General features: G+C 34.4%; 2 protein-coding genes across 2 annotated transcripts in view; one reads left to right on the top strand and one right to left on the bottom strand.

Annotated features, from left to right (window-relative positions):
* Nucleotides 1-3254: 3254 nt before the first annotated feature.
* LOC137393737 (methyltransferase-like protein 27) lies at nucleotides 3255-9678 on the bottom strand. The gene is made up of 5 exons (XM_068080418.1): nucleotides 9379-9678; nucleotides 8741-8843; nucleotides 7799-7934; nucleotides 5996-6088; nucleotides 3255-3927 (listed from the first exon to the last, which is right to left on the bottom strand). Exons 1-5 carry the CDS (start codon nucleotides 9558-9560, stop codon nucleotides 3728-3730), a joined length of 714 nt encoding a protein of 237 aa, XP_067936519.1. The 5' UTR covers nucleotides 9561-9678; the 3' UTR covers nucleotides 3255-3727.
* Nucleotides 9679-13889: 4211 nt separating this feature from the next.
* Nucleotides 13890-24811, top strand: part of LOC137394967 (dedicator of cytokinesis protein 1-like) — a 54547-nt gene continuing 43625 nt past the window's right edge. Inside the window, exons 1-6 of the mRNA XM_068081744.1 lie at nucleotides 13890-14054; nucleotides 15315-15404; nucleotides 17656-17752; nucleotides 18432-18528; nucleotides 23487-23579; nucleotides 23798-23853. Coding sequence (XP_067937845.1) covers nucleotides 14018-14054; nucleotides 15315-15404; nucleotides 17656-17752; nucleotides 18432-18528; nucleotides 23487-23579; nucleotides 23798-23853 — 470 coding nt within the window. The 5' untranslated portion in view covers nucleotides 13890-14017. The remainder of the gene's footprint in view (nucleotides 14055-15314; nucleotides 15405-17655; nucleotides 17753-18431; nucleotides 18529-23486; nucleotides 23580-23797; nucleotides 23854-24811) is intronic.

The following is a 24811-nucleotide window of genomic DNA, read 5'->3' as shown; positions in this document are numbered from 1 at the left end:
TTTTGAAACTTTTTATTTGAACAATTTATTACTTTTAATTAGACTTATGTATGCCTACTGATAATCAGCATAGCATTCAGCCATCAGTACAATGCTTTTAGTGCCTTTGTAGTTGTGGTTGTAATTTTCAGCATGTTCATCTGGAACATGTTGGATGTCACATCAATAGCCACAGCTTGTTCATCACAATATGCTTTTTATCAAGTGCTCTAAGAGCATCAGGGACGGTACATAAGTGAGAAAGTTTATCACTGATTGCTTTCTCTTTCTCCTCACTTGAAAAAGTTTTCAGATATTCAAAAACCAGTGGAGCGCTTAACATGTTTCAAGAATGAGATCGCTTTACAGAAAAACTGATATTCTAAAATGTTAATATCGTTCTGTGTAGCTACAACCTGTGGCTAGATATCGAAAGATCACTGCTAGTTTCTGCTGTGAAACGATTGCTTGCAGTGTCGCTGTATCATATCAAATAAAAAAAGGAAGTGATCCTTCGAAACAATGTTCATTCACTCTAAAGTAGTTTTCAAAAGTTTGTCTCACTCTGGCACCAGATAGAGGCTACAAATCAGAAACAATGCAACCCTAAGCTCCTCTAGAATCCCTGTTAGCAAGGACAGTAGATACCCAAACACTTCCTAGTGCTTTAGGCCTGTTCCTGTTCTTTCTTCTGTTTCTGTTTATTAATGATACCATTACTGTAATAGTTACAGCAGATGTTGTTAGTGAAACATCATTCTCCATATAGTTATTTGTTGTTACTGATACACTGGCCAGTGCAAATACATGTAATCGGTAAACTTGCTAGAAGCGTCTAGAGAAAACTTCAAAAAAAATAGCCAAACAAATTCAAAGCTTGAGTAAAACTATATCAGCTAAAGTTGTCTGACCCTGCCAATAAAAACTGACAAAAATGTCCACTATCGGTTCAAACTCGCCTCGATGGGACGTCTTTAGCTCTTTGCTCAGTAGAAATTTAGCTGACAGATTAATGAATTTGCGTAAATCATTTGCCTAGTTGCTACTGCTATAAATCATAATGCTTTTTTATTATTTTGAACTAGTAGTGTGACTGTGAGTCTACAAATTAATACAAAGTTCTAAAAATATTAGAATAAAGCCAAAGTATGGCTACTCAAGTTGCAGAGATCCTCATAGCTTTAATGAGACCAGAATTTTATGGTTTGTTTTATTGTACTGAAAAGAAAACATGACAGTGAGAAATAGTAGAAAAATAAAAGGCAACGAGGACCCACATATGCAGGAGCTTTGCTAGTTATGGCTTTAGGCCCTGATTAGCAATGGTTTGACACTATTGAATGAGACCTGATGGTTTTGGTTTTCAGATTCCCTTTGATTCAGACTAAACTAACTAGTTGAATTAAAGTTAAAGAGATGAAACTCATAAGATCAATCAGTTCTTTTATTCTATTGTTATACTAATTAATAATACTATACCAGATGCAATTTCTATAGTAATAATCTAGTGATTATTATTATCATCTATTTCAAATAAGATAACTGGAGGAATTACATAGAATAACAAAAGATATAAACAACATCTAACACTTAGCATAACCAAAGATGACAACAATATCTAACACTTTGAAAAATAGTAGCTGCTTTCAAATCTTCCATAAAAGGAATGTAGTAGCTTTACCAAAAGCAACTCTAGAAGTTGTCTACCATTGATAAAACTTTGATGTTGAAGTTAAATGAGAACATGACATAATTTCCCATAATTAACAAGTTAGTTGTGATATACAATACAGTTGCTGGAAAGATCAGTGGATTTGTTTGGTAAAGGCAGAAGTAAGAAGCTTAGGTTTTCTCAATTAATATTAGACAACCACAGGAACTTCATAACCTAAAATGGATACAACTAAAGACAGTCTGGATAACAAATCAGTAAGTAAATATGGCTACTTTCATAATAACTTTTGTTTAAAAAACATATAAGACAGTCTTTCCTGAAAAGTTAGCGCTATCTCTGAGAGTTTTAAATATATAATAACTATGTTCTATGTTAAACCTTTTTCCATGCTTGATGTAACTTTTATATTTTAATTGTTCTAACGTTTTTGCATAAGAAAAAGATCAGTCCAAATTTTATTCAAATAGATTTAGATAAGGAAGATAAGAATACCAAAGTTTGAAAGATTTTAGTGAGTTTTGTATTATAGTTGTAAATTAAACAACACGCTGTTACATACAGTTTTCTACTTAACAGTGTTACCTTTTAACACAGTTTAAATAGTATTAACCAAAAATAAACGCATGAACACAAAAGTTTAAATTTCATCGGTAAAAATATATATTGGTCTTTTGTAGCTGGAAACAGTAAGTTTACTTTTTTCTGTTGATAGTACTTACACTGGTTAGTGCTTCATTCAGTTTCTTGAAACTATTTACTTGCACTTTGTTAGTTATTGTGAGTTAAAACGAAACAGCTTACGAAATTGAACAGCGTTTCCCTTTCTGTAACCTACTCTAAAAGTGGAAATTCTTTGTTATTATCTAACAGTCTGTGTCAAAACCGCTCATAGTCTTTGTAGGAATTAAACCTGCAGGTTCAGGAGTTTACACCGACTGTCAGAGATGTTGTCACACAATATGCTAGCTTTCCATCACTCAACTCCTACCATTCCTGTGCTGTAGCCTCAGGCTATTTAGAAGAGATAAAAATCAAACCATCTCTCATACCTACGATCATCTATGACCCATACACGGACGCATTTACCTGAAGAAGACAACCTAATGATCAATGAGAGAAGTCACATGATTGGCAGCATTGCTGTTAGTCTGCTAAAGTCAGCAAATGATGATTTTCACTGGACTTCTGCTAGCTCTATTCAAAAAGTAAGTTATTACATTATAATTATATATTACTCACTGACTGTTAGAGCTGATCAATTAGAGAATAACTTGAGATAAACAATATCTAACATATTAGTTTTATTAACCATCCAGGAATTCAGAAGGTAAGCAGAAATGATGTTAGATATTTTGCAGTGAGCTCAGAACTTTAACTTTGCTTTTCTGCAGTAGGCCATTTTGTGACTTAAGAGCTTTTAGCACCGGGCTCTTCAATTGTTCAAATTTCATTCTATTGAAACAGCGAATGACATTAAATGAAATTGACATGGAGTTAAATGAAATGACATGAAATTACATGGAGTTCACCAGAGACTTCGTGACTATTTCAAAAGCCGACCCAACCTTTCAACCCATTTAAAAGAACAGTAGTTTTGTACTTCAACGATTGTATTAAGGGACTTTGAATAGAAGCACATCTAATTAATAAGAGGAACCATGCTAGAACGCATTAGATCTAGACAATACGCTGCAATACTTTATAAAATACAACTTTAATAACATAATTAATAGCAACTAGCAAATAAAGCGTATGTTATTCCCCTTACATGTAGATATAATAAGTCTAAAGTTATGTAACTTTTATATGTGTACTTTTATAGAAATTTGCGTTGAGATTACAGCACCATAGTAAAAACGCTCTGAGCAGACACCTTCAAGATGAAGATAATGGCACCATTCAGCAGTAAAAGCTACAAATCTAAATATAAAAGCTTCCATTAAAAAACTATTTGGGCAATCATTCTAACAATTTGAAAAAAAGAAGCAAATAACCTTTTTTAAAAGATTACTAATACATACAAGGATATGTACCAAGGATACCTAAAGTAGGCTAAACTCAAGTAGGCTACTGTTAGTCTTTATGAAAAACAAAGAGATGTCCATCAATTCCCTGGCCATCCTTGCCATAACACCAATTCGGGAAGCGTTGATCTTTAACGACTTTCCATTTGTTTTCACTAGTAAGCTGGTTAATGGTAGGCCTCATATTCTGCTTGTATTCATCGACCGTTTCTAAATGCTCGTGTCTCATCGTGACAACTATGTATCCACCTGGTAATACAACAAGAGAGTAGACAACTTCTTTGCATACATGTTTAAACAAAGTGTAACTCCATGACAGATGTAGAGGCTAAGAAATCATGTTCGCCCCATTCTAAGCATAAATACCATTGTCTAAATCTTATACAGAATTCTAAACACAAATGCCTATGTCTAAATCTTATACATAATTCTAAACATAAATACCATTGACTAAACCTTATACATAATTCTAAACATAAAAGCCTGTCTAAATCTTATACTTACTCTGCTACAAGAATAGCAGATACAATTGTTGAAGGTCCATAGCAAATTTTATGATTCACGAAGGACTGAAACTGACTGATTTTAAAGCAGAGTCATCTGTGTAAGCACAGAGCACTGTCACAAAGTGTTAATTTTTAATTAATGCTTTTGAAAATTGTTACAGTTTTCTAGCTGATAAGGAAAAGCCAGATATAGCTTTCTAGCAAAGCTTTCCAGCTTATGCACAAATGTGCTTTTTATTACTAACAAAATATTCTGTAACTCATGCAAGCTTCTTTAGTCATGCCGTGTATATAAGGGTCATATCTAGGAAATGAGTGGCAGTATGTTTTTGTGCAATAAACCAGGAAGGTTAAAACATAACGACATGCAAACAAACCGCAAGAAATTTTGTAAGTGATAAGAGAAGATAAGTTGCAGAGGAGATTAATGCTGGCAGTAAAAACTAGTAGGAATATAAAATCAGATTAACTGAATCATGGAAAAAAACAAAAGTTTCATGTAACAAGATGAATCAATGGCACAGTAAGTTGTTTTTGCAAGTACATCCTGCAAGTCTGAAGAAATGCTGTTCAATGTGAGGCCCGTGAGTATATTTCAAACTATTTTTTCATAAAATCATGCTCTAAATATAAGTCATTTTGGCCACAAGTCATTTTGGTCATGAGTATGTAATTTGGGTCATAAGTAAGTAATTTGGGTCATAAGTAAGTAATTTGGGTCATAAGTAAGTCATTTGGGTTATAAGTAAGTAGTTTGGGTCATAAGTAATTTGGGTCATAAGTAAGTAATTTGGGTCATAAGTAAGTCATTTGGGTCATAAGTCATTTGGGTAAATGCTGATGCAGCTAGCACAGTTGTGTTTGCTAACCTTTTCATCGTCAGCATCATGAATTTTCATACCCTTTGAAAATACTAACTTGACCTTTATTTGGCCAACTAAAAACGAACTCAAAATGAAGATTTGTTTTCAAGTACCATCGACAACCGCGTACAGTACCCGTGAGGCAAACCGTATGATTGAAATAATTGCGCAAAAGTCTTTGCACCAACTTGTGATTCAGTTTTTGGAATACGTCCCAAACAACTATATCGTGGCCCGTTACTTGGAGTGTCGTACCTAAGGTGACCAATGAAGCATGTCCTCGTTGGCATTATTACATTGATTAGTGACACTTGCTACTGTTCAATAATGATATTGTGCTTGTTTATAACATGAGAGTTGAATTGTTTAAGCAAGAAAACAAGATCAGTCAGAAAAGTGACATCGCATAAGTCAATCAAAATTTCCCTCACAAGAAACGAAACTACTTGAAACTACTGTTGAATTGGTGATGTGTTAGCAAGGAGTGTGAGCAAACTGCTGAGCGAGCTTAAACGTTTTACACCTCTTGCTTCCATCGATGTCATTGCAAAAACCATGTGATAACTTTCCATGTAAATCCTCTAAAGCCTATGAAAAAACTATGAAAAAACATAGTTTATAAGGATTTGTTGTGAAAAAAGTACATTCCAAAAGCTAAATCTAAAAATCAGACATGAAAGATCTAGCCATAGCCGTTCTATAACACCAATGACGAACAATGTCCGCAGAGTCAACAAAGGAAACGCGAGTCCGTGGCAGAGGAGCGAGCTAACTAGGTTCATCCCGATTCTAACTCAAACCTTGCAGAATTCATTACACTTTGAATATTATATATTTATGCCAAATCCTGTCATAAGTTAATATATAACTGCAATGACATATATGACCAGCGTGTTGACTACTATTGCATCCAAGTAAACAAGCATTTGTAGAATGAACAGTGCGTACCTGACTTCGTGGCATTACACAGCTCTATCAGACAGTCGGATTTCATATGGCCTGCCACGAATGTACCGGAAGATACGATGGCATCATATGTACCTAGTGTTACAAAAGAAATCAATCTAAATATCATCAGGGTGACTAAAAGAGAAGTTAGGCAATGTTACAATGAGTTGTGGATGAAATACAACGATAAAATACAAAGGGTTCAATCTTTAATGAAAGCAAAGCAACAACATAATTGATTAAAATATTTTATAAGAAACAAGACTCTGATTGGGCTAAAGAAACACAAGTAAAAGGATACAACTAAACGTTAACAGACAGCAAAAAGTATTATTGCATCAACAGTATTAGATAATGCTATATATGTGAATAATATTTTTGTGTTATTTCGACCAAATACCGGGTATTATTAACATTTTTTAGTTTGCGATATTTGCAAGATATCGAATAGAAACGGCTGCATATAGAAAAATAGAATAGCAAATAACTACATAGAAACACTGCATAATTATATTAAAACCGTTTTTTTATCATTTAATGTTTATTTGATGCATAAAATAATTTAAAAATTGTCCATTCAAACTCCTGAAAGTAGCGCATGGGCTGATAGGTTTTAAACAAATGACGTTCGAGAATAGCTCATTTCTATGAACAGTTAAAAAATTTTTTCCATTTGTGCAAAGGAAGAACTTCTTGCTAGCACACTCCACAAAATGATACGCGCTACCCGATTGGTGCAACTCCATAACCGCCATTCATAAATTAATACAGGATGTATAAATACAGCGACGACGTTTTCGGTATTTGTGGAATCTGATTCAACCTTGCGTTATAATCATTTGCCATGTTGGGTAACAATAACAATTATTGTTATTGTTTAACAATAATTGTTAACTGTAAACTATATCAGTAAACCAAAGGCTGTTAATAAAATAATATTTAGAAAGCTGATTGAATCTATCACAGACTGTTTTATTTATAGTGTGGCGACTAGATAAGAGAGGGGGGAGGAGAATGTAGAAAAATGATGCCCATAAGAAGTGCGTTTGTCTCATGTTCACGCAATGGTTAAGGTTTTTGTTGTTCTAACATTAAAATCAATGCTAAAAAATGAAATATCATGATTATATTGTCATAAATAGATGTTATTTTAAAATGCTGTTGGTTAACCTTTAAGCCTGTTTTGTGTTCTTATAGGTCAATACAAATATCAAACCTATCATGCATAATAAAATAGCTCCAATTTATTTTAAATAAAAGCTCAAGTTATCCAAATTGAACTACTGAAGCCTTGAGTAGACAGCCAAACCGCTCTATGATAATGAATACTTTCAGTGAATTAAGCTAATGGTGAACAAGCATAAGCTGAAACTACTGTTTCACCATTAAACAACACGGCAGTGCTATAAATACACACAAGATACAAAGAGGTGACAAAGCGACCTTGAATACAAAGGTCACACAGTAAAATTGTAAATAGGTATCAATGACCGAGAACAGCTCGAGGCAAAAGATCATGGCAGCACATACTTCCTCAAATGAGAAACACTTATTGTAGGATATTTAGTATAAAAACTGACTAAACGTCAGTCAATTCTGGTTTCAATTGCTGGCCATAGGAAAATCTAAATGAAGGAAGTGCCTTGAAAAGTATTAGCATATAAGAGTAGGCGTACAGCTGCATCCTGATATCGGGAAAAAAGATTCTATTTTTTATCTACTGTGTTTATCCCAAATGTAAAGATTCCAAAAATATCAAGTGCAATCAGCCAGGGATCACACAGCAATAGTGTTGAATGTTACCTTGTTCAAGTCCAGATCCTAAACATAGATACTGGCACATTGTGTTTTTATAGAGACCCTTTTGTCGAGCGACTTCAAGCATCCCCTCGGCAGCCTCCAAGCCATCTATATTGCTGTACGGTCCCAACTTTAATAACTGTGAATAATACACACTCTCCCGTCAAGTAAAAATAATGTTGAGCCCACTAAACACTAGCATGGCGTTCGCTAATAGCTGCATACAATTGACGTTCCAACTCAACAAAAGAAAAATATTTTGTTTGAACCAGTAACTTCATAGATCTAGGCTGGTCAATATAATGAACAGGCAACAGCAGTAGTACATAGTACAACAAACTGGACGCACTTAGTTTATCTAACAAATTTCTTAAACTTATTTATAATTTGTTCCCGTAATTATAATTGTAGTTCCCATCTTTGTTATAGTAAAAAACAAATTATATACGACTGGATCCAAAATCTTGTCAAGATTCGGAATATCCCATCAAATAATGTGTAGGATGCACCCAAATCAGATTAGATAAAGTTTCTTGAACCCGTGTAATAAAAATGATTGGATTACATATCACCAAGTTTCACAAGATGAATTGTTTCTAAAATTTATACATATAAATTATTTTTTTCAAAAATCTAGTGATGTAGGCTAAAAAAAAATAAATAAATAAAAAATGAATGTATGTGATCATATCTGTGCAGATTGTTATCTTCAACCACTAAAAAAATGAATTGTTCAGAATTTAGCCTACATAATCATTCAAATACATAATTTTACAGCGGTATAGTCTACATATTTGAAATCAGAACAAAATGTAGATTAATTTAATATATAATTTATGGCTACTGACTAAATTCACAATGAACAACAATGCCGTAAATGAGAATTTCAGTTTTTCAACAAAGGGGCCCAGTTTATTTCGTATACCCCTGTATTTCTTTACTAACCAACTCAGCGACTCGTCCTGTGCCGCAACCAACATCCAGTATCTTGGCATCATATTCACCATTGAGTACCTGGTGCAGCGCATCGGCAGCAACATCCGGTCCACTGTAACATTTAGATCTCAATTTGAGTCATAAAAAGGAAATCAATCAAACTTCAATTTTCAAATTGTTTTAGCAGATTACAAACAACTAAAATGTAACACGAGGTGTGTGATAGCAGATGAAGAATATGTAACAAATTAAAAAGAAAGACTTATTATGCAGAAGAAATGATTTACAATCTGAACCTTGCCCAGAGACATTTTTGCTACCAAACTTGCCAATAGAAACAAATGAAGCCAAATTAACAATAAAACTGTATATGGGATGGTTCTTCCCATAGATCTATTAACTATATAGTTAGTATAGTTAATAGGTCTATGGTTCTTCAAATGAAGCCAAATTAACAATAAAACTGTATATGTGATGGTTCTTCCCATAGACCTATTAACTATATAGTTATATAGTTAGTATAGTTAATAGGTCTATGGTTCTTCCTATCACCAAATAAGCCTACTCACATAAGATGACATGCTAGTTTTATTTAAAGAAAGCACAATAAAATATTAATGATAGAACTTTCTCGATTGAGCACTCACGTAAAAGAATATTTAGCCATGTCTTGGTCATAATTCTTCGCATGATCGCTGTAAAACTGTATTCTGTCAGTAGATGTAAACTTCTGGTTTTCAAGTTCCTTCTCTGATAGAGGTGCCAGAACATTGCCTGACCAATCAGAAGAGGCCCCAACAGTCTCCGGGGCAGCTGTAAACTCTGCCATTTTTCTGAAACACGATATTAGCTACAAAAATGTATTTCAGCAACATTGTCACCATAAACTTCACAAAAAAGTCAGCTTTTAATAATATCACTGATAGCTAAATTCCCTATTTGAAAGTAAAATCAATCCTTTAACCCTTTCGCGGGCAGTGCGACGTTTTTGTCGCTTTGCGATACGGCTGCTAATGGGCAGTGCGACGTTTTTGTCGTTTCGGTAACGTATTTTATTATTGCCGTTTCTGGTTAGCTAAATGCCGTTTTTTGTTTACTTTTTTTACCAATAGCAAGCTACGATATAGTAGTTTAGGTTAGCCTCAAAATTTGACTTCAAGGTTGAAAAAAAACGATCGTTTTTAGCAGTGATGAATAAATAAACTTTCGAAAAAAATTAGAAAATTGTTCTAAATAATTTATCCACTTTTATTTTTCTTGCTTCGGTTTTAGCTTTTATTTACCGAATTTTTTGAGAGTTTGACTTTAGTTTACCGTCATGGCGACTTTTAAAAGAACCTCCCGAGATTATTCTAATAAAGCAAGTACTAGTACCGAAATTACTAAGAGATTCAGAGCTGACAGTGACTTTTTAGATTTAGTAGCAAGAGATGACAGTGAATCAGGTTTGAATTGTGATTGTAATGACTTTAAATCTGGAAGTGACAGTGATAAAAAGGCTGGTAGCAGTAATGATGAGGATGTGAGTAGGAGTGATGCCAGTGCCTGGCAGAATATAACCAACATAAACAGAAATAAATCTCCTACAATTCAGCAGTTTATAGCAGTGAAAGGCCCAGTATTTACTCTAGTAGATGCTCAAACAGTAGAGTATTTTGAAAGGTTTTTTGAGCCTGTCAATCCAGGAAGTACATTTTTGTGGGAGCTCTTTGTTACACAAACAAGTACATGGTGCAAAGACTGTGATGTGGGCCTTTGTAAAGGAGAATGCTTTTGAAAATATCATTCGTAAATAGACAGTTATTATGAAAAGCATATATTTTATGTTATACATTTTTATTTGTTTATAATATATATATGCCTATGGACATATACATGTATACATATGCACCTTTAAACATAGATGTATGCACATAATAGCACACAGAAAAGTGTATGAACCTTTTAAAAAAATAGATTTTTTGGAAAATTAATTCGCCCCTGGGAGTCTGATTTAGTTTTGAAAATTCGCCCGCGAAAGGGTTAAGGTTCAATGTTCAAATATGGATGAACATAGCCATAAACAGAAAAACAAGCAATTTGAGGAAATGTTTCTAAACATAGTTACAGACTTAATATACTAGAAAAGTTAAATTTGATATGTACTTATGAAATATCATCACCTAGTTGACTTCACATATTTCATCTTTCATACTAGGTTGCCCATGTTACATGCTTCTTATTATAGGTTTTATAATAATTTAGACTGTTACTTTTCATCTTTACTGTTTTTGTTTGTTTTATTTTTAGAATTCTAACTCATTGAATGTTAATTCAACTCACAGTACATTAACATAAAATGATGTTATTAACCTTATTGTTAAGTTGCGCATGATAACCATTTCCGGTCATCACTTTTTGTTCCCTAAAACATTTTTGAAATCACTTTAATTACTTTTTTTATTAATTTTCACACATTTTAGCCTTAAACGCCTCAGATCGTTATCTTTTTAATGAATTTCAATGAGGCAAAAACACCTATGTACATATTTTTAATCCCGCTTAGGTAATTGCTAGTGATGCTAGGTTCAATCCATCACAGAAGTTTGAATTTAAATGTGAGAAACTACTGGTACTGTCTTGTATGAGGACAAGGCATATATAATCACATCTGACTAAGTAAGACTCCGAATTAGTAGCTATTTATACTGAGTTGGTAAAAAATTTTAATCAATATTTGCTGGTACTATTCGCTATTACTTTACAATGGATAAGACTAACAACTATGATGAGGTTGCTGAAACATTCACCAGTAATTCGTCTAAATAGAATCAGCAGACTCACAGCTTTGTAGACACCGAACTGAACATACATGTTAAACATGGTGATATACAATATATATACAGTAGCCAATATACATTATTAATCTTAAATCTAAGCGCTACAATAGTAGAAGAAGAACAAAGAGGTAAACCGGCCGAGCACAATATATTTAAAAAAATGTGATTTCTGCTTTTCACACTTAGTTGTCAGCCACATCAAAAAATCTACAGACCTGTGAGACTTTTATATCGTGAAATGCTATGTTATGCGTATACAAATACTTTTTCATGCTATCTTCCCTTGTAAACTATATCAGTAAACCAAAGGCTGTTAATAAAATAATATTTAGAAAGCTGATTGAATCTATCACAGACTGTTTTATTTATTGTAATAATACATATGTATTATTTTACTAATACGAGGAATGACTTAATTGTATTACATGCGCTTAAATAAAATTAACAGGCATTTAGCTATAAAAAGCTGTTTCATCCTTCAACTAATCAGAACTTAGATGAATATTACTTAGCGCTTGATATCAGATTTGCAGATTATTTGGAAATTATTATATACTATTATTATTATATATTATTATTGGGAGATTATTATTATCAACTGCACAATTCAGCTATTCATTTTAGATCCTACTCATTCTAATCTTATCAATCAGAGTGCTTCAGAACACTCCATTATTTGAAACATAGTCTGCTCTGGTTGTTTATGAGTAACTCTTGTTTTATAACTTCACAACTGCGCAGTTTCCTTGCCAATAGAAGCAAATCAAAGCATTGCTCCACAAGGGTTTTGTTGAGCAATGTTCTACATATAGCGTTAACAAAAGGTTTCTACTTCTCAAATGGACTGTGACTGGTTGAAGCATTCAGGAACTTTAACTAGCATTGTGCAAACAATAATAAGCAATTCACTTCCTATGCTACCAAATCATTAGTAGAAACTGTAGCCGTTTTTTAAGCCATGGCCAAATATGAAAATATACTTTTTAGCCAAATACTAAAACACTGAGGTTTCAAACAACCTAAAATTTTGTGTTTTTACATGGCGCTTAACAGCATGGTGTTAGCGAGTTGTTCACCTAAGAATAGTTCGAACAAAAACCTTTAACAAACCAAAAATATTTAAGGTAGAATATTCAAACATTTTTTACACCTCCAGTCACACTAGATTGAAAACTTCTAGCTTAATCACTACAAATATTTTTGCAACATTTTCAGGGGAGGCCTCTTATTCCTTTATTGTTCTCCACCTATTACATACAAAACTACTTGCTGAAATGAAAACAAATCTTAAACTATTTTTGGTAAAAATGCAGTGTGCTTTTTTGTTGTTTGCATTGCGCTTGCAGTTCATGAAACCAGTGACAATGGCGAACTGAACAGCAGCTGAGTTATGTACTAGTAATGCATAATGAAGCTAGCATATTAGTATAGTTTAAGTAGTAAAGCTAGCACTTTAGAAGTGATTAGATTAAGCTAGTACATTAGTAGTAATCGCATAAAGCTAGTGGTTAAGTACTTAACCACCGTGCAACAAAAGGAGTGTTCTAGAACTAGCTATAACATTTCTTTCCTGTTTTCCAATAGTATCTAAAATTACTACATCTTACATCTTTTTCATAGAACGTACTAGAGCCGGTTGCGGCAAGCCTCATATGTTGAGCAGTTGTTAACACTAGATAATATTGTAATTTATTGCCATATTAGCAAATAATTGTTTATTGTTGATGTGATGTACAGTTTTTTAATTTCACGAACAGTCTTTGGTAAAAAGCTGTTGTGATAAACAGACGTTCTTGCATATATAGTAGGAGGATCGCCTCTTCCAGCAGCTCATGTAATTAATTACTAAATTAATTACTAGAAGCCTTTTTTAAAATACAACGCATAAGTGCCATGTTAAGAGTATTTGATGAACAAAGACTTTTGCATGTTTCACAGAGAAAACTAATTTTACTATTTCTGCAACAAACTACCCATCATGCCTGAAAGCATGATGGGTACTTCCTGCAAAAATATAATGAGAAAATGAAGCACAATTAATATTCTGTCTCAAACATGAAAATACTCATTAATGTCTGTGAAACACAAATCGTGAAAAAAGTTAATTATTTTTTCTTTTACTTCCTTGTTGCAAAGATACATAATGCTATAGAATCAAAAAGACACCGGACCTTTCGCGGCTTCGCGAAAGACAAGAACTGCCTTGGGTGCCATAACCTTAATCTAGTCTCAAGATTGCGACGCTCTCTCAATTGCAAACTAAACAAAAGTATAGGATCTTAGGTTTTTATTTTATTACCTTGACACCAAAGGAGCTTCCGGACATAGAACTAAAAAGATCTCGATTTGTTGCGCTGCATAGTCTGATAATCAGTTAAACAACTAAAATACTCCGCATGATCGGTTTTTCGGCGATCATGTTTTTCTCTCAAAAGTTGTAGGGTTAATGATGCAGACTTCCTAGATAATGGTTGTGTGGAGAGAATGCAAGCAGCTTGGAATTGGTATGATGATATCCTGACTTCAAAACTTCGGTTGCTTTAGTTACATCGACGAGTGGATGTTTCATAATTTATTGACTGAAAACTATCTTAGTTTATTTATAAAGAGTCACAAAATATTCTATGAATAAAAAGTAAAAGCAGAAAGTTTTTTTTCTATTTGTGAACGTTGTTTTTTGTTGCTTCCTATAATTATTTTGGCCTACTACTCGAATGCTCGGTGTGGCTTTGATGGTTTCTGTCCTCTTTTTTGTATCATATTGTAATAAAAAGATTGCGTGTTTTTATTAGCTGCTCAACAGAAAAAGACCAGGTTTTCACCTCTAACAGCACGTACTTATTTGTTATTCTTTAAGATTGGTCAACTGCAAACATGATGGTGGTTATGTTTGAAAACAAACAAGTTTTTTATTACAAGTTATCTTAAATGCTTGATTAAACAACACATCTGGATGTTTTAGTCACAACCCGGTAAGTCCTACCGACGACATCGTTTCCACAATATTTTTAGGAAATGTTAGTGGTTAGTTTTTAAAGTTGGCTTTATATAAGGCATTTTAACATTCTAAACTGAATCCCTATATAGGTTCGCAGTGACCATTTTGGGCTTCATAGGTGTATTCTAAAACCTGTCAGATAAAGCATCAGTAACCGGCTTATACCAAAATGTAACAAAAATTTTAGATTCATTGAAAAAGTAAAAAGGATGCAGTAGTACCACCGAAAGAAAGAATTATTCAGAAATGCAGAAACTTGCCCACAAGATAACTTCATCGAGTAATATCAAAATAGTTTTTTACCCATCACTATTCTCATTTTAATTATAGGACAGGTTAATAATATATGTTTGAACAGATAAATGCCAGAATTATTAGTATTAAAAGTATTGGTATTATTAATATGTTATCAAAAACTCAATTTTATACTTACATGTAGCTTTTAAGATGGTCTCAATTAGTCTAATATCTGAATCGCTGTCTACATTTATACGCAAATCATCTGAAGTAATAATTTGCTCGTTTAACCTAATCAATGGAGTGTGCAGACACCTAAACTCCTGCTGTTTTTACTTTAGATAGTCAGCGAAAAGTTAACCCCACTTTGCTAATAAATCATTTCTAGCAAGATAATTTAACTGCCAACTTCATAGGTCGTTACAAACTAAACTAGCTGTTCCCCTTTTCATGCTAGTATCTGTATTTATTATTCTCACTTTGTGGTCAGTCATTTCAATGGATATAACACACCATCACCTATTTACAGCGGTATGTCACTACCGACCCGGTGAAAAAGAAACTTACCACATGCCGGTATGTGTGGGGGATACTATCTACCTGTTAGAAGAAGATGGAGGTTTGTTTGCTTACTATAATTAGCCACAAACTATTTACTACTAGTATGCTGGCAGTCTCATGCGCCATGAGAGACTGTCAGATGTAATAACTATGTGCACAATTATTCTTCAATATAGCAATGTGATGGAATGGTGCAGATAGTAGCATGCCTGGTTACAAAATGGAATAGCTGAGTTCGATTTCTGGGTTAGGCAATCTTTTTCCTAATGCTGTAGGCCTAAGTGTCGCTTCGGGTGGACGGACACGTACCTTATTATAGTAAAGATTATAATAAAGATTAAATTCTGATAATGCTAGTTGATAGTCGATAAACTTTCAATATTTTGCATGTTATTTTTTGCTCACTATGTTTTTGTTATTTTGGTGTATTTAGATAGGAACAGTTAAGGAAGTTTGTTTTTATTATTAACCCAGTTAATTCATCGTGATCAATACATGAGGCGTGGAAATGGACAAATTAAAACCTTGCGCGTAAGACTCTCTATGCTTCTAGTGAACACGAGCAAGCGATCGTGACCATTGATACCGTCATTCTTTGTCCGTGAAATGAGTATAAATTGTTGGTTGATTATTAAGCGCTGTAGGAAATAGATTTTCATGAGCCGTGCATGCCTCAGTGACACAGACAATGCGTACTAGCAGACCTGTCCCATTGTCTACTTGATCCACGTTGCTAGGTTGTGAGATTCCTGCAGCCATACTTTGTTTGTTTCCATGAGACCTTGCACTCTTTCTGTATCGCCATGATGTAACAAATTTCAGATGTTTTCAAAATACCACAAAAATGTTTCACATTTCAGAAAATGATTACCCTTTACAACACCTATGTTAATCCTGCTAGTTTTACTTCTAATGAAATTGTATCAGTAATTATTTATTAGTCATAGTGCACTGTTGGCTGTTCCTTTTAAAGCCTGTGAATATTCATGAATGCTCGGATGCTAGTGGGAATTAGCAGCAAAGTCATGTAAAATATATTGGTAAAATCAAATTTTGCTTTTCAGATTTGCAGCCGTGTCTGGCCCTAGGCCTAGCGTAATCTGATCCATAAATAGTGGAGGCCCGAGTACAATATACTGGCTCAATCATCGGTAATGAGACTGCCTCACAATGCTAATGTTGACTGACTTTCAATGCCAGAGCGTATGAATAAGCTACAGGTTGCAAAATCGTTATAGCCGCTATTGAAGACTTTACAGGCCGCGTATTATGGTTAGACAATGGTCTCCTGCCAGTTGAATCGGCTCGCAATAGCTTTGTATTGTGTCAATCTTTAAAAATCGCCACAAAAACTAGGCGTTTTGTACAAATACCCATAACCATTTGCCATATTTATGTCATAAGCTGCCATCAAATGGAAATTGTTATAGATTAAACTGTTTATGTCATTAAACAGCCTGTGGCATTCTAACCTCTTAGGGTTATAAACGAACTATGGCCTCTTAGATTCATCTCACAGTTATGATATAGCACTGAAATGTATTTGTCAACTCCAATTATTATATATGCCTAGGTTTTCTGCGTAATCATCTCAAATTGTGGGAGAATGTCTGATAGTGTCACGAAGGTCTCACTTTATTGGTCTATGGACATTTGCGGTAAAGCCAGTGGTTTGATCTCAGCGGAAATCTATGCTGTACTTATAATGAGTATTATATAATGTTTCGGAGGTCTTGTCTAGCCATGGGTATAAACAGTGACGTGAAAGATATTCTTGCACAAGTGTAAAAAATGAATTTGATAGTTTGAAAATAGCTTGTTGAAGTTGAATGTCATGAATGCATTCTTTTTTATGAAGCATAAAAAACATTAGTGCAAATCGTCTCTCTCATATTTTGCTATTAAAAATGCTGAATGTTGGCTGCTACAACTACAAAGTTTCCATACAGTAGTGAGACTTGGGTACGTCAAAGCGCAACGCTGGGCTAAAAAGCAGAGCATGTTTCCATAGGACGCTATAAGTAGAGCGATGGTTGCACGATGCTTTACATCAGGGTTGTATCTTTGAGAAGTCAAGGACAAATGAAGCTATGAAGCAATAGAAAAACAAGACATATGGCAAAAAGATGGCGCATCACATGGGTGTTTTGCTTTCGCCACAGAGCCACCACAGAATGAGATCGATACAGCTGTTTCCATGATGGCATTGCAGCGCCACACGGGGGTGTGTCGCTACCATATCGCTATATGGAAACTTAGTAAAAACTCATCGCATATCTGGGGCTGATGTACAGTATTCACTGTTATAGAATGGTACCGAGGCTACTTGATAAATGACAGACAAGTGAAAGGAATTGTACCCAAGAAGTATGTGCATATTAAAGAAAGTACTCCAATCAGAATTGGGTATGTGTTGCACGCTCTTTCTTTGTTCCTTATAACCACATTGAATGACAATAATTTAGTGCAAACATGCAAGTATGATGGAAGTTAACCAGTCACAAACTCAGATAGTGAAATTTGTTAAGAAGAATGAGCCTTTACTTGAAACTATATCAAAGCTGTGGCTTGCTGCTATGCCAGAGAGTGTTGAGGTTTTAACTATATTTTAGGCTAGGACTGGGCTTATTGATAGCTTCAAGATTTCGAGTAGAAATCCGTGAAATTCATAGTTTTCATAAAATCTTTGTTTTGTATGTTTAGTTTTTCAACATCATTTACTCATATAATTAAAGTTATGCAATCTCTGTACTCTGTAGGTCATTCTTGCTTCAAAACAAGCAGTTATGTCTATTTGCAATTATGCAGTCTCTTTTGTTCATTCTATGATTATTATTGATATTTGTATCTTTGAGGGATTTTGTAACCCGTTTTAGATAACAAATCTGAAACACTTTAATTTAGTGGTTTATAGCTTAACCACCCCCCCCCCCCCCCCCCCCCCCCCCCCCCCGCTTAACTAATCACTTTTGTAATTTTAGAAGACAGCTAGTTGATTTGAATGTTGGTAGAAAAAAAACATTAACCATTTATCTCTGTAATAAAAATGTTCTGTAGTTGAAATTTATTTACGATGTTCCTGCAGCAACTATGAGTCGCTGTCTCCCCAAGAGCCTCTGATTGTCCAAGAAATAACCGCAGTTCTCAGAGAATGGGGTGCGCTTGTCCGGTTGCTGTTTGTGGTAAGGCTATAACATTGTCCACATAATACCATTGTTACAAGAATTTGTCAGGGTGAGTCTGATTGGAGTGCAACACGGAGGGTTGGTCTGGAATAGTCTGCTGTAGACAGCTCCCTTTATGATATTCTTCAATTATGTGGATTAGACATTCCACAAGTTTTCTTGAGAGTCACTCAGTTGGTTTCCCATTGCATGCCTCAGGTTTTTTGTTAGGGTTGTCTTCCCTGTACAGGAGCAGTTTAATACTGTATGCTCTTCCTAGATCATGTAACAGGGTTTGTACTACTGATTGCCGGAGTACTCCATAAGCTAGCCAGCTTCTAGCATACCACTAGTTGGCCGCTCCATCTGATCTAACAAACGAGTGGTGAACACTAAACACTACTAGTCTTTGGTTTATGTGGTAATCTTTTTGCTAAAAATAAATAGCTGAAGATATCTCTCCAATTGGTTATTTTATTTAGTTACTAGCTGTGCTACCCGGCGTTGCCGGGGTAATAAAAAGGTCTGGACAGAAAATTGATTTGTATTTAACATATAACAACATTTCCCATTCTAACTTTCAAACTACATATCATGAGAGAAACGTTTTGTGTATTTAAAATAAATTGAGAGAAAAATAAAAACAACGGTAAAGGTTTTAAAACTTTGTCAAACAGCTGTAACTTTCAAGCTATTAGCCTGGCACATTGCCAATGGAAAATTCCATTAAACTGCTAGGCTTCTAATTACTGTAGGCCTACTCCATGACATTGCGTCAGCATTGTTGTCTAGCTACGGTTGTTCTTATAATAGCTATAGCTGGAATGCAGACAGACATACGACATACATAAAACATACTTTGAGAAATATATATATATATAGAAGAAAGATAAAATAAAAGATAAATACAACAAATTTCATGTTGTTGCTAATGTCATACATCGACCTTTGATGAAAGCTCACAGCAAAATTTCTACTGATATGAAATGAAGTTCCAAAAAATTTAGTAACTCGGCACAAACCTATTTATTTTACTAAAAAGTTAGTATTCGTTTGTGGATGCTTACCTACACTCAACAGAATTTTATTATTAAATTCGGCATAAAACATTAAAATTTTAATCAATTTGAATGCAGGATAGAAGTTTGCATTTAACGTTGAAAAATTAAATGATTCTCTAAAGACTCGGTCATCTGTAAATACATGATTCCTTCGTTAGGATACATAATCAACATTTGTTGTAATTGTGACAGTCAAGTGAAGTCTGAAAAAATTAAAAATTTTAACCAATTTTATAATCATGAATGAAAATTAGTGTAGCAAAGAACACCGCACGGAACCTTGTTGCGAGGAGGTACGGGAACCTTGAGCAACAAAAATGTCAATAGCTCAGTGCAAAGCGTCTCATATAACTAAAAAAAAATGTATTCCCTTTTTTAAATAAATATACTTGTATACCTAATAATATACTTTTTTTAAATAGATGTACTTGAATGACACTGGGCGTATGTTTTACTGTCAGACTCTATACAAAATGTCACCAAGTTGAATCATTTTGAGACTTCATAATTGGGGAAGTTACGTGGTGTGTAACAAACTATGAAAATAGTAGCACTGCCTTAGCTTTTATTAGCTCACAAAAGTTAGTCACAAAACTCACAACCTCCAGTATTTAGGGTGGTAGTAGTTTTATTACAAAATGTATGGACAACTCCCGTCTTTCATTCGTGCGAAGGCCTGTGTAAGAAATTAATAATTTAGTGATCTGTCGAGAGCTGATGTTTGGCAAACCTTTCAGCAGCCTATGTAAAAATCATGCAATTGGGTTTCTACAGAGCGCATTGCCAAACAGATTGCAATTTGCTTGCAAATTCAGTTTGCCAAGTTTTTTTTTATTAAAGCCTTAATTAAAAAAAGAAGTTAAAGAAACGAATTATACAAATGAAACAATCTGCTTATCTGAGATAACTGAAATTATAAACAAATTAAATAGTGAAAATAAAAACCAGTCTTTAGTACAATTTAATAATATCTATGAAGTTAGTATGTGTAGCATTACTTTGACTATCTGTATGAAGTTAGTGTGTGTAGCATTACTGTGACTATCTGTATGAAGTTAGTGTGTGTAGCATTACTGTGACTATCTGTATGAAGTTAGTGTGTGTAGCATTACTGTGACTATCTGTATGAAGTTAATGTGTGTAGCATTACTGTGACTATCTGTATGAAGTTAATGTGTGTAGCATTACTGTGACTATCTGTATGAAGTTAATGTGTGTAGCATTACTGTGACTATCTGTATGAAGTTAGTGTGTGTAGCATTACTGTGACTATCTGTATGAAGTTAGTGTGTGTAGCATTACTGTGACTATCTGTATGAAGTTAGTGTGTGTAGCATTACTGTGACTATCTGTATGAAGTTAGTGTGTGTAGCATTACTGTGACTATCTGTATGAAGTTAGTGTGTGTAGCATTACTGTGACTATCTGTATGAAGTTAGTGTGTGTAGCATTACTGTGACTATCTGTATGAAGTTAGTGTGTGTAGCATTACTGTGACTATCTATATGAAGTTAATGTGTGTAGCATTACTGTGACTATCTGTATGAAGTTAATGTGTGTAGCATTACTGTGACTATCTATATGAAGTTAATGTGTGTAGCATTACTGTGACTATCTGTATGAAGTTAGTGTGTGTAGCATTACTGTGACTATCTATATAAAGTTAGTGTGTGTAGCATTACTGTGACTATCTGTATAAAGTTAATGTGTGTAGCATTACTGTGACTATCTGTATGAAGTTAGTATGTGTAGCGTTACTGTGACTATCTGTATGAAGTTAGTGTGTGTAGCATTACTGTGACTATCTGTATGAAGTTAGTGTGTGTAGCATTACTGTGACTATCTGTATGAAGTTAGTTTGTGTAGCATTACTGTGACTATCTGTATGAAGTTAGTGTGTATAGCATTACTGTGACTATCTGTATGAAGTTAGTGTGTGTAGCGTTACTGTGACTATCTGTATGAAGTTAGTGTGTGTTGCATTACTGTGACTATCTGTATAAAGTTAATGTGTGTAGCATTACTGTGTACCATTACCATAGTGGGAGGTTCCTTAGTGTAAGGCTCCTTAGTGTGAGGCTCCTTAATATAAGGTCCCTTAGATTAGGGATAGTCTAAGGGACCCTAAGCCTAATTAGACTTTGCTATTGTAGTTCCCATATTTGATTCAATCATTTATATAGTTTTGGTGAGTATTTTAATAAGTAAACAAGTGTGACCCAAGAACATAACAATTGGAGAGTTCATTGATTGAGTGACAGGCCTGGCTACTGCAGCCTATATCTATTGTCATGTCTACTGTTTCTTGTCGTCTATTGTAGCCTTTTGACTTCCCTCAAAACAAGGAAGCAACTTGAACTGTAATACGCATAGCTCCTTTGAGAGATTTAAAACATCCCTGCGGATAATGCTCTTGTGCAAGTCACCCGTTTCTTTTCTCCGGTCTTTGTGTTTAGGTTTAACTTGTAAGGGCAAAGGGTAATTACGAAGTCTTTTTGTTGAAAAGCTTGAAAGCAAAATTTACTAATAGGCATAAAAGGGTGGGAATTTCCTTATTCAGCGAAGTTTGATGAATATCATGTAAGCTAAAGTAGTGGGGATACAGTACATATCTTCTGATTACCAAATATGTGTTCTATCTAACATCAGATGCTCACTGCCGGTTATATTCCTAGAGAGTTCTGTATTTAACGTTAAGATTCTGATAGACGTGTATATTAAAGACGCACTCTCTGCTACATAACACTGTATGTTGAAGTTTGAATTTATGACATTTCTCTTGCAGTATCAGAGTATGGGTTGATCACTTTGGTTACCACTTTACAGTTGATGTAATTGGAATAACGATTATAAGACTTCAATACTGCACGGGCTATTGAGCTGTAATAACTGTTCATTATTGAAAATACTTTCTCTAGAAGCTATAACACTCTGTTCAGTGTTGAAATTACTTTCCCTGAATGTTATACTGTACTGTTCAGTGTTGAAATTATCTTCCCTATTGAAATTACTTTCCCTGAATGTTATACTGTACTGGTCAGTGTTGAAATTACCTTCCCTGTTGAAATTACCTTCCCTAAATGTTATACTGTACTATTTAGTTTTGAAATTACCTTCCCTGAATGTTATACTGTACTGTTCAGTGTTGAAATTACCTTCCCTGAATGTTATACTGTACTGTTCAGTGTTGAAATTACCTTCCCTGAATGTTATACTGTACTGTTCAGTGTTGAAATTACCTTCCCTGTTGAAATTACCTTCCCTAAATGTTATACTGTACTATTTAGTTTTGAAATTACCTTCCCTGAATGTTATACTGTACTGTTCAGTGTTGAAATTACCTTCCCTGAATGTTATACTGTACTGTTCAGTGTTGAAATTACCTTCCCTGAATGTTATACTGTACTGTTCAGTGTTGGAATTACCTTCCCTGAATGTTATACTGTACTGTTCAGTGTTGAAATTACCTTCCCTGAATGTTATACTGTACTGTTCAGTGTTGGAATTACCTTCCCTGAATGTTATACTGTACTGTTCAGTGTTGGAATTACCTTCCCTGAATGTTATACTGTACTGTTCAGTGTTGGAATTACCTTCCCTGAATGTTATACTGTACTGTTCAGTGTTGGAATTACCTTCCCTGAATGTTATACTGTACTGTTCAGTGTTGGAATTACCTTCCCTGAATGTTATACTGTACTGTTCAGTGTTGGAATTACCTTCCCTGAATGTTATACTGTACTGTTCAGTGTTGGAATTACCTTCCCTGAATGTTATACTGTACTGTTCAGTGTTGGAATTACCTTCCCTGAATGTTATACTGTACTGTTCAGTGTTGAAATTACCTTCCCTGAATGTTATACTGTACTGTTCAGGGTGCACATTACTTAACCTTGTTAGTATTGTTGTTTACAGAACAACAAGCAGAAAGATTACAAACTAATCAGGGAAATGATGAAGCAGCTGATGACTCTGAGAAGAGAGTTGATGTCCAAAAAGCTTACAAAGGTGTGCTACACATCGCTCACAGTTGGCGTGTTTGTTAGTCATTGTCATAACTGGACAAGTGTACAAGTACACACGCAGTGTACCAAAATCTGTTTGTTTGTTTTTCACTCTCTATTTGTCACTCTGTCAGATGTTCATATTAGATCATTATAACTTAAGGTGACACTGTAATTATAACACTAGATTGAGCTGATGTCAGTTGTAAACAATGTTGACAGGATGACTTTGGACAGAAACAGCTGGAAGCGACGGCCAAGATAGATTATGGCAACATGTATGTAATTATATTGCTTATTTGGAGACAGGGGTTTAAACGTGGTTCCCATATCTTGTCACTTTGTGAGCTTGTCACTGCCGTGACAAGCTCACAAAAGTATTGCTATGAAATCAGACTTAATGTGTTGGATGCTGATGGTCATTGTCGAGTTTAGTTGTTTGACTGTCATGAGAAGTTGCAGACAAAACCTTTATAATAAAATGTATTGCATTGCTGAAGATATGCTTTTCTGCTGCCTAAGATTGCTGCCGGGATTGTGCAACTAATTTTGAAACCACGCTTTATCACTTGCAAACCTCAAATTTTCAGCAGAAGTCACAAGTATTGCAATATCATGTATTGTCTGTCTCTATATAACACACAAGTGATGCAATTGTGGCTTTAATTCATAGACCTATTAACTATACTAGACCTATCAACTATTAAGTATAGTTGACCTATTAACTATTAAGTATAGTTGACCTATTAAGTATAGTTAATAGGTCAATGCTTTAATTTCGTAAACAATGGAAAATGTCTCATGTAGCTTTGACATGTTTTTACAAACACCATTTGGTTTAATTTTCAAGTTTTACATTCAACATCCATTAAATCATTCCTGAGTTGAGCCACATAATTTGTACACACTAATTTTTATATATAAATTATTCATTAGATGACTCAGTTTTGACACATGCCATCGTGTGGAGCATACACTACTGTATGAAGCATCTAGATTGCATGAGAGGGACTAAAGTGCCATTTGATTGCTAGCTCCTTGGTGATTAGTTACGAGAAACTTTAGTGGTCTTAGAGCCCTTAGTTCATACTTGAACAAGTGGCATCCACTAGCCTAATCTGTATGGAAAAGGGAAGTGGTGTGCATCACTTTTTCTACAGTTCAAAAGGCTATGTTGATGATCGACTGTACAGTTTATAAGGCTATGTTGATGATCGACTGTACAGTTTATAAGGC

The sequence above is a fragment of the Watersipora subatra genome, chromosome 4, assembly GCF_963576615.1.
Source record: "Watersipora subatra chromosome 4, tzWatSuba1.1, whole genome shotgun sequence".
NCBI lineage: Eukaryota > Metazoa > Bryozoa > Gymnolaemata > Cheilostomatida > Watersiporidae > Watersipora > Watersipora subatra.
This window is presented reverse-complemented; position numbering and strand designations above follow the sequence as displayed.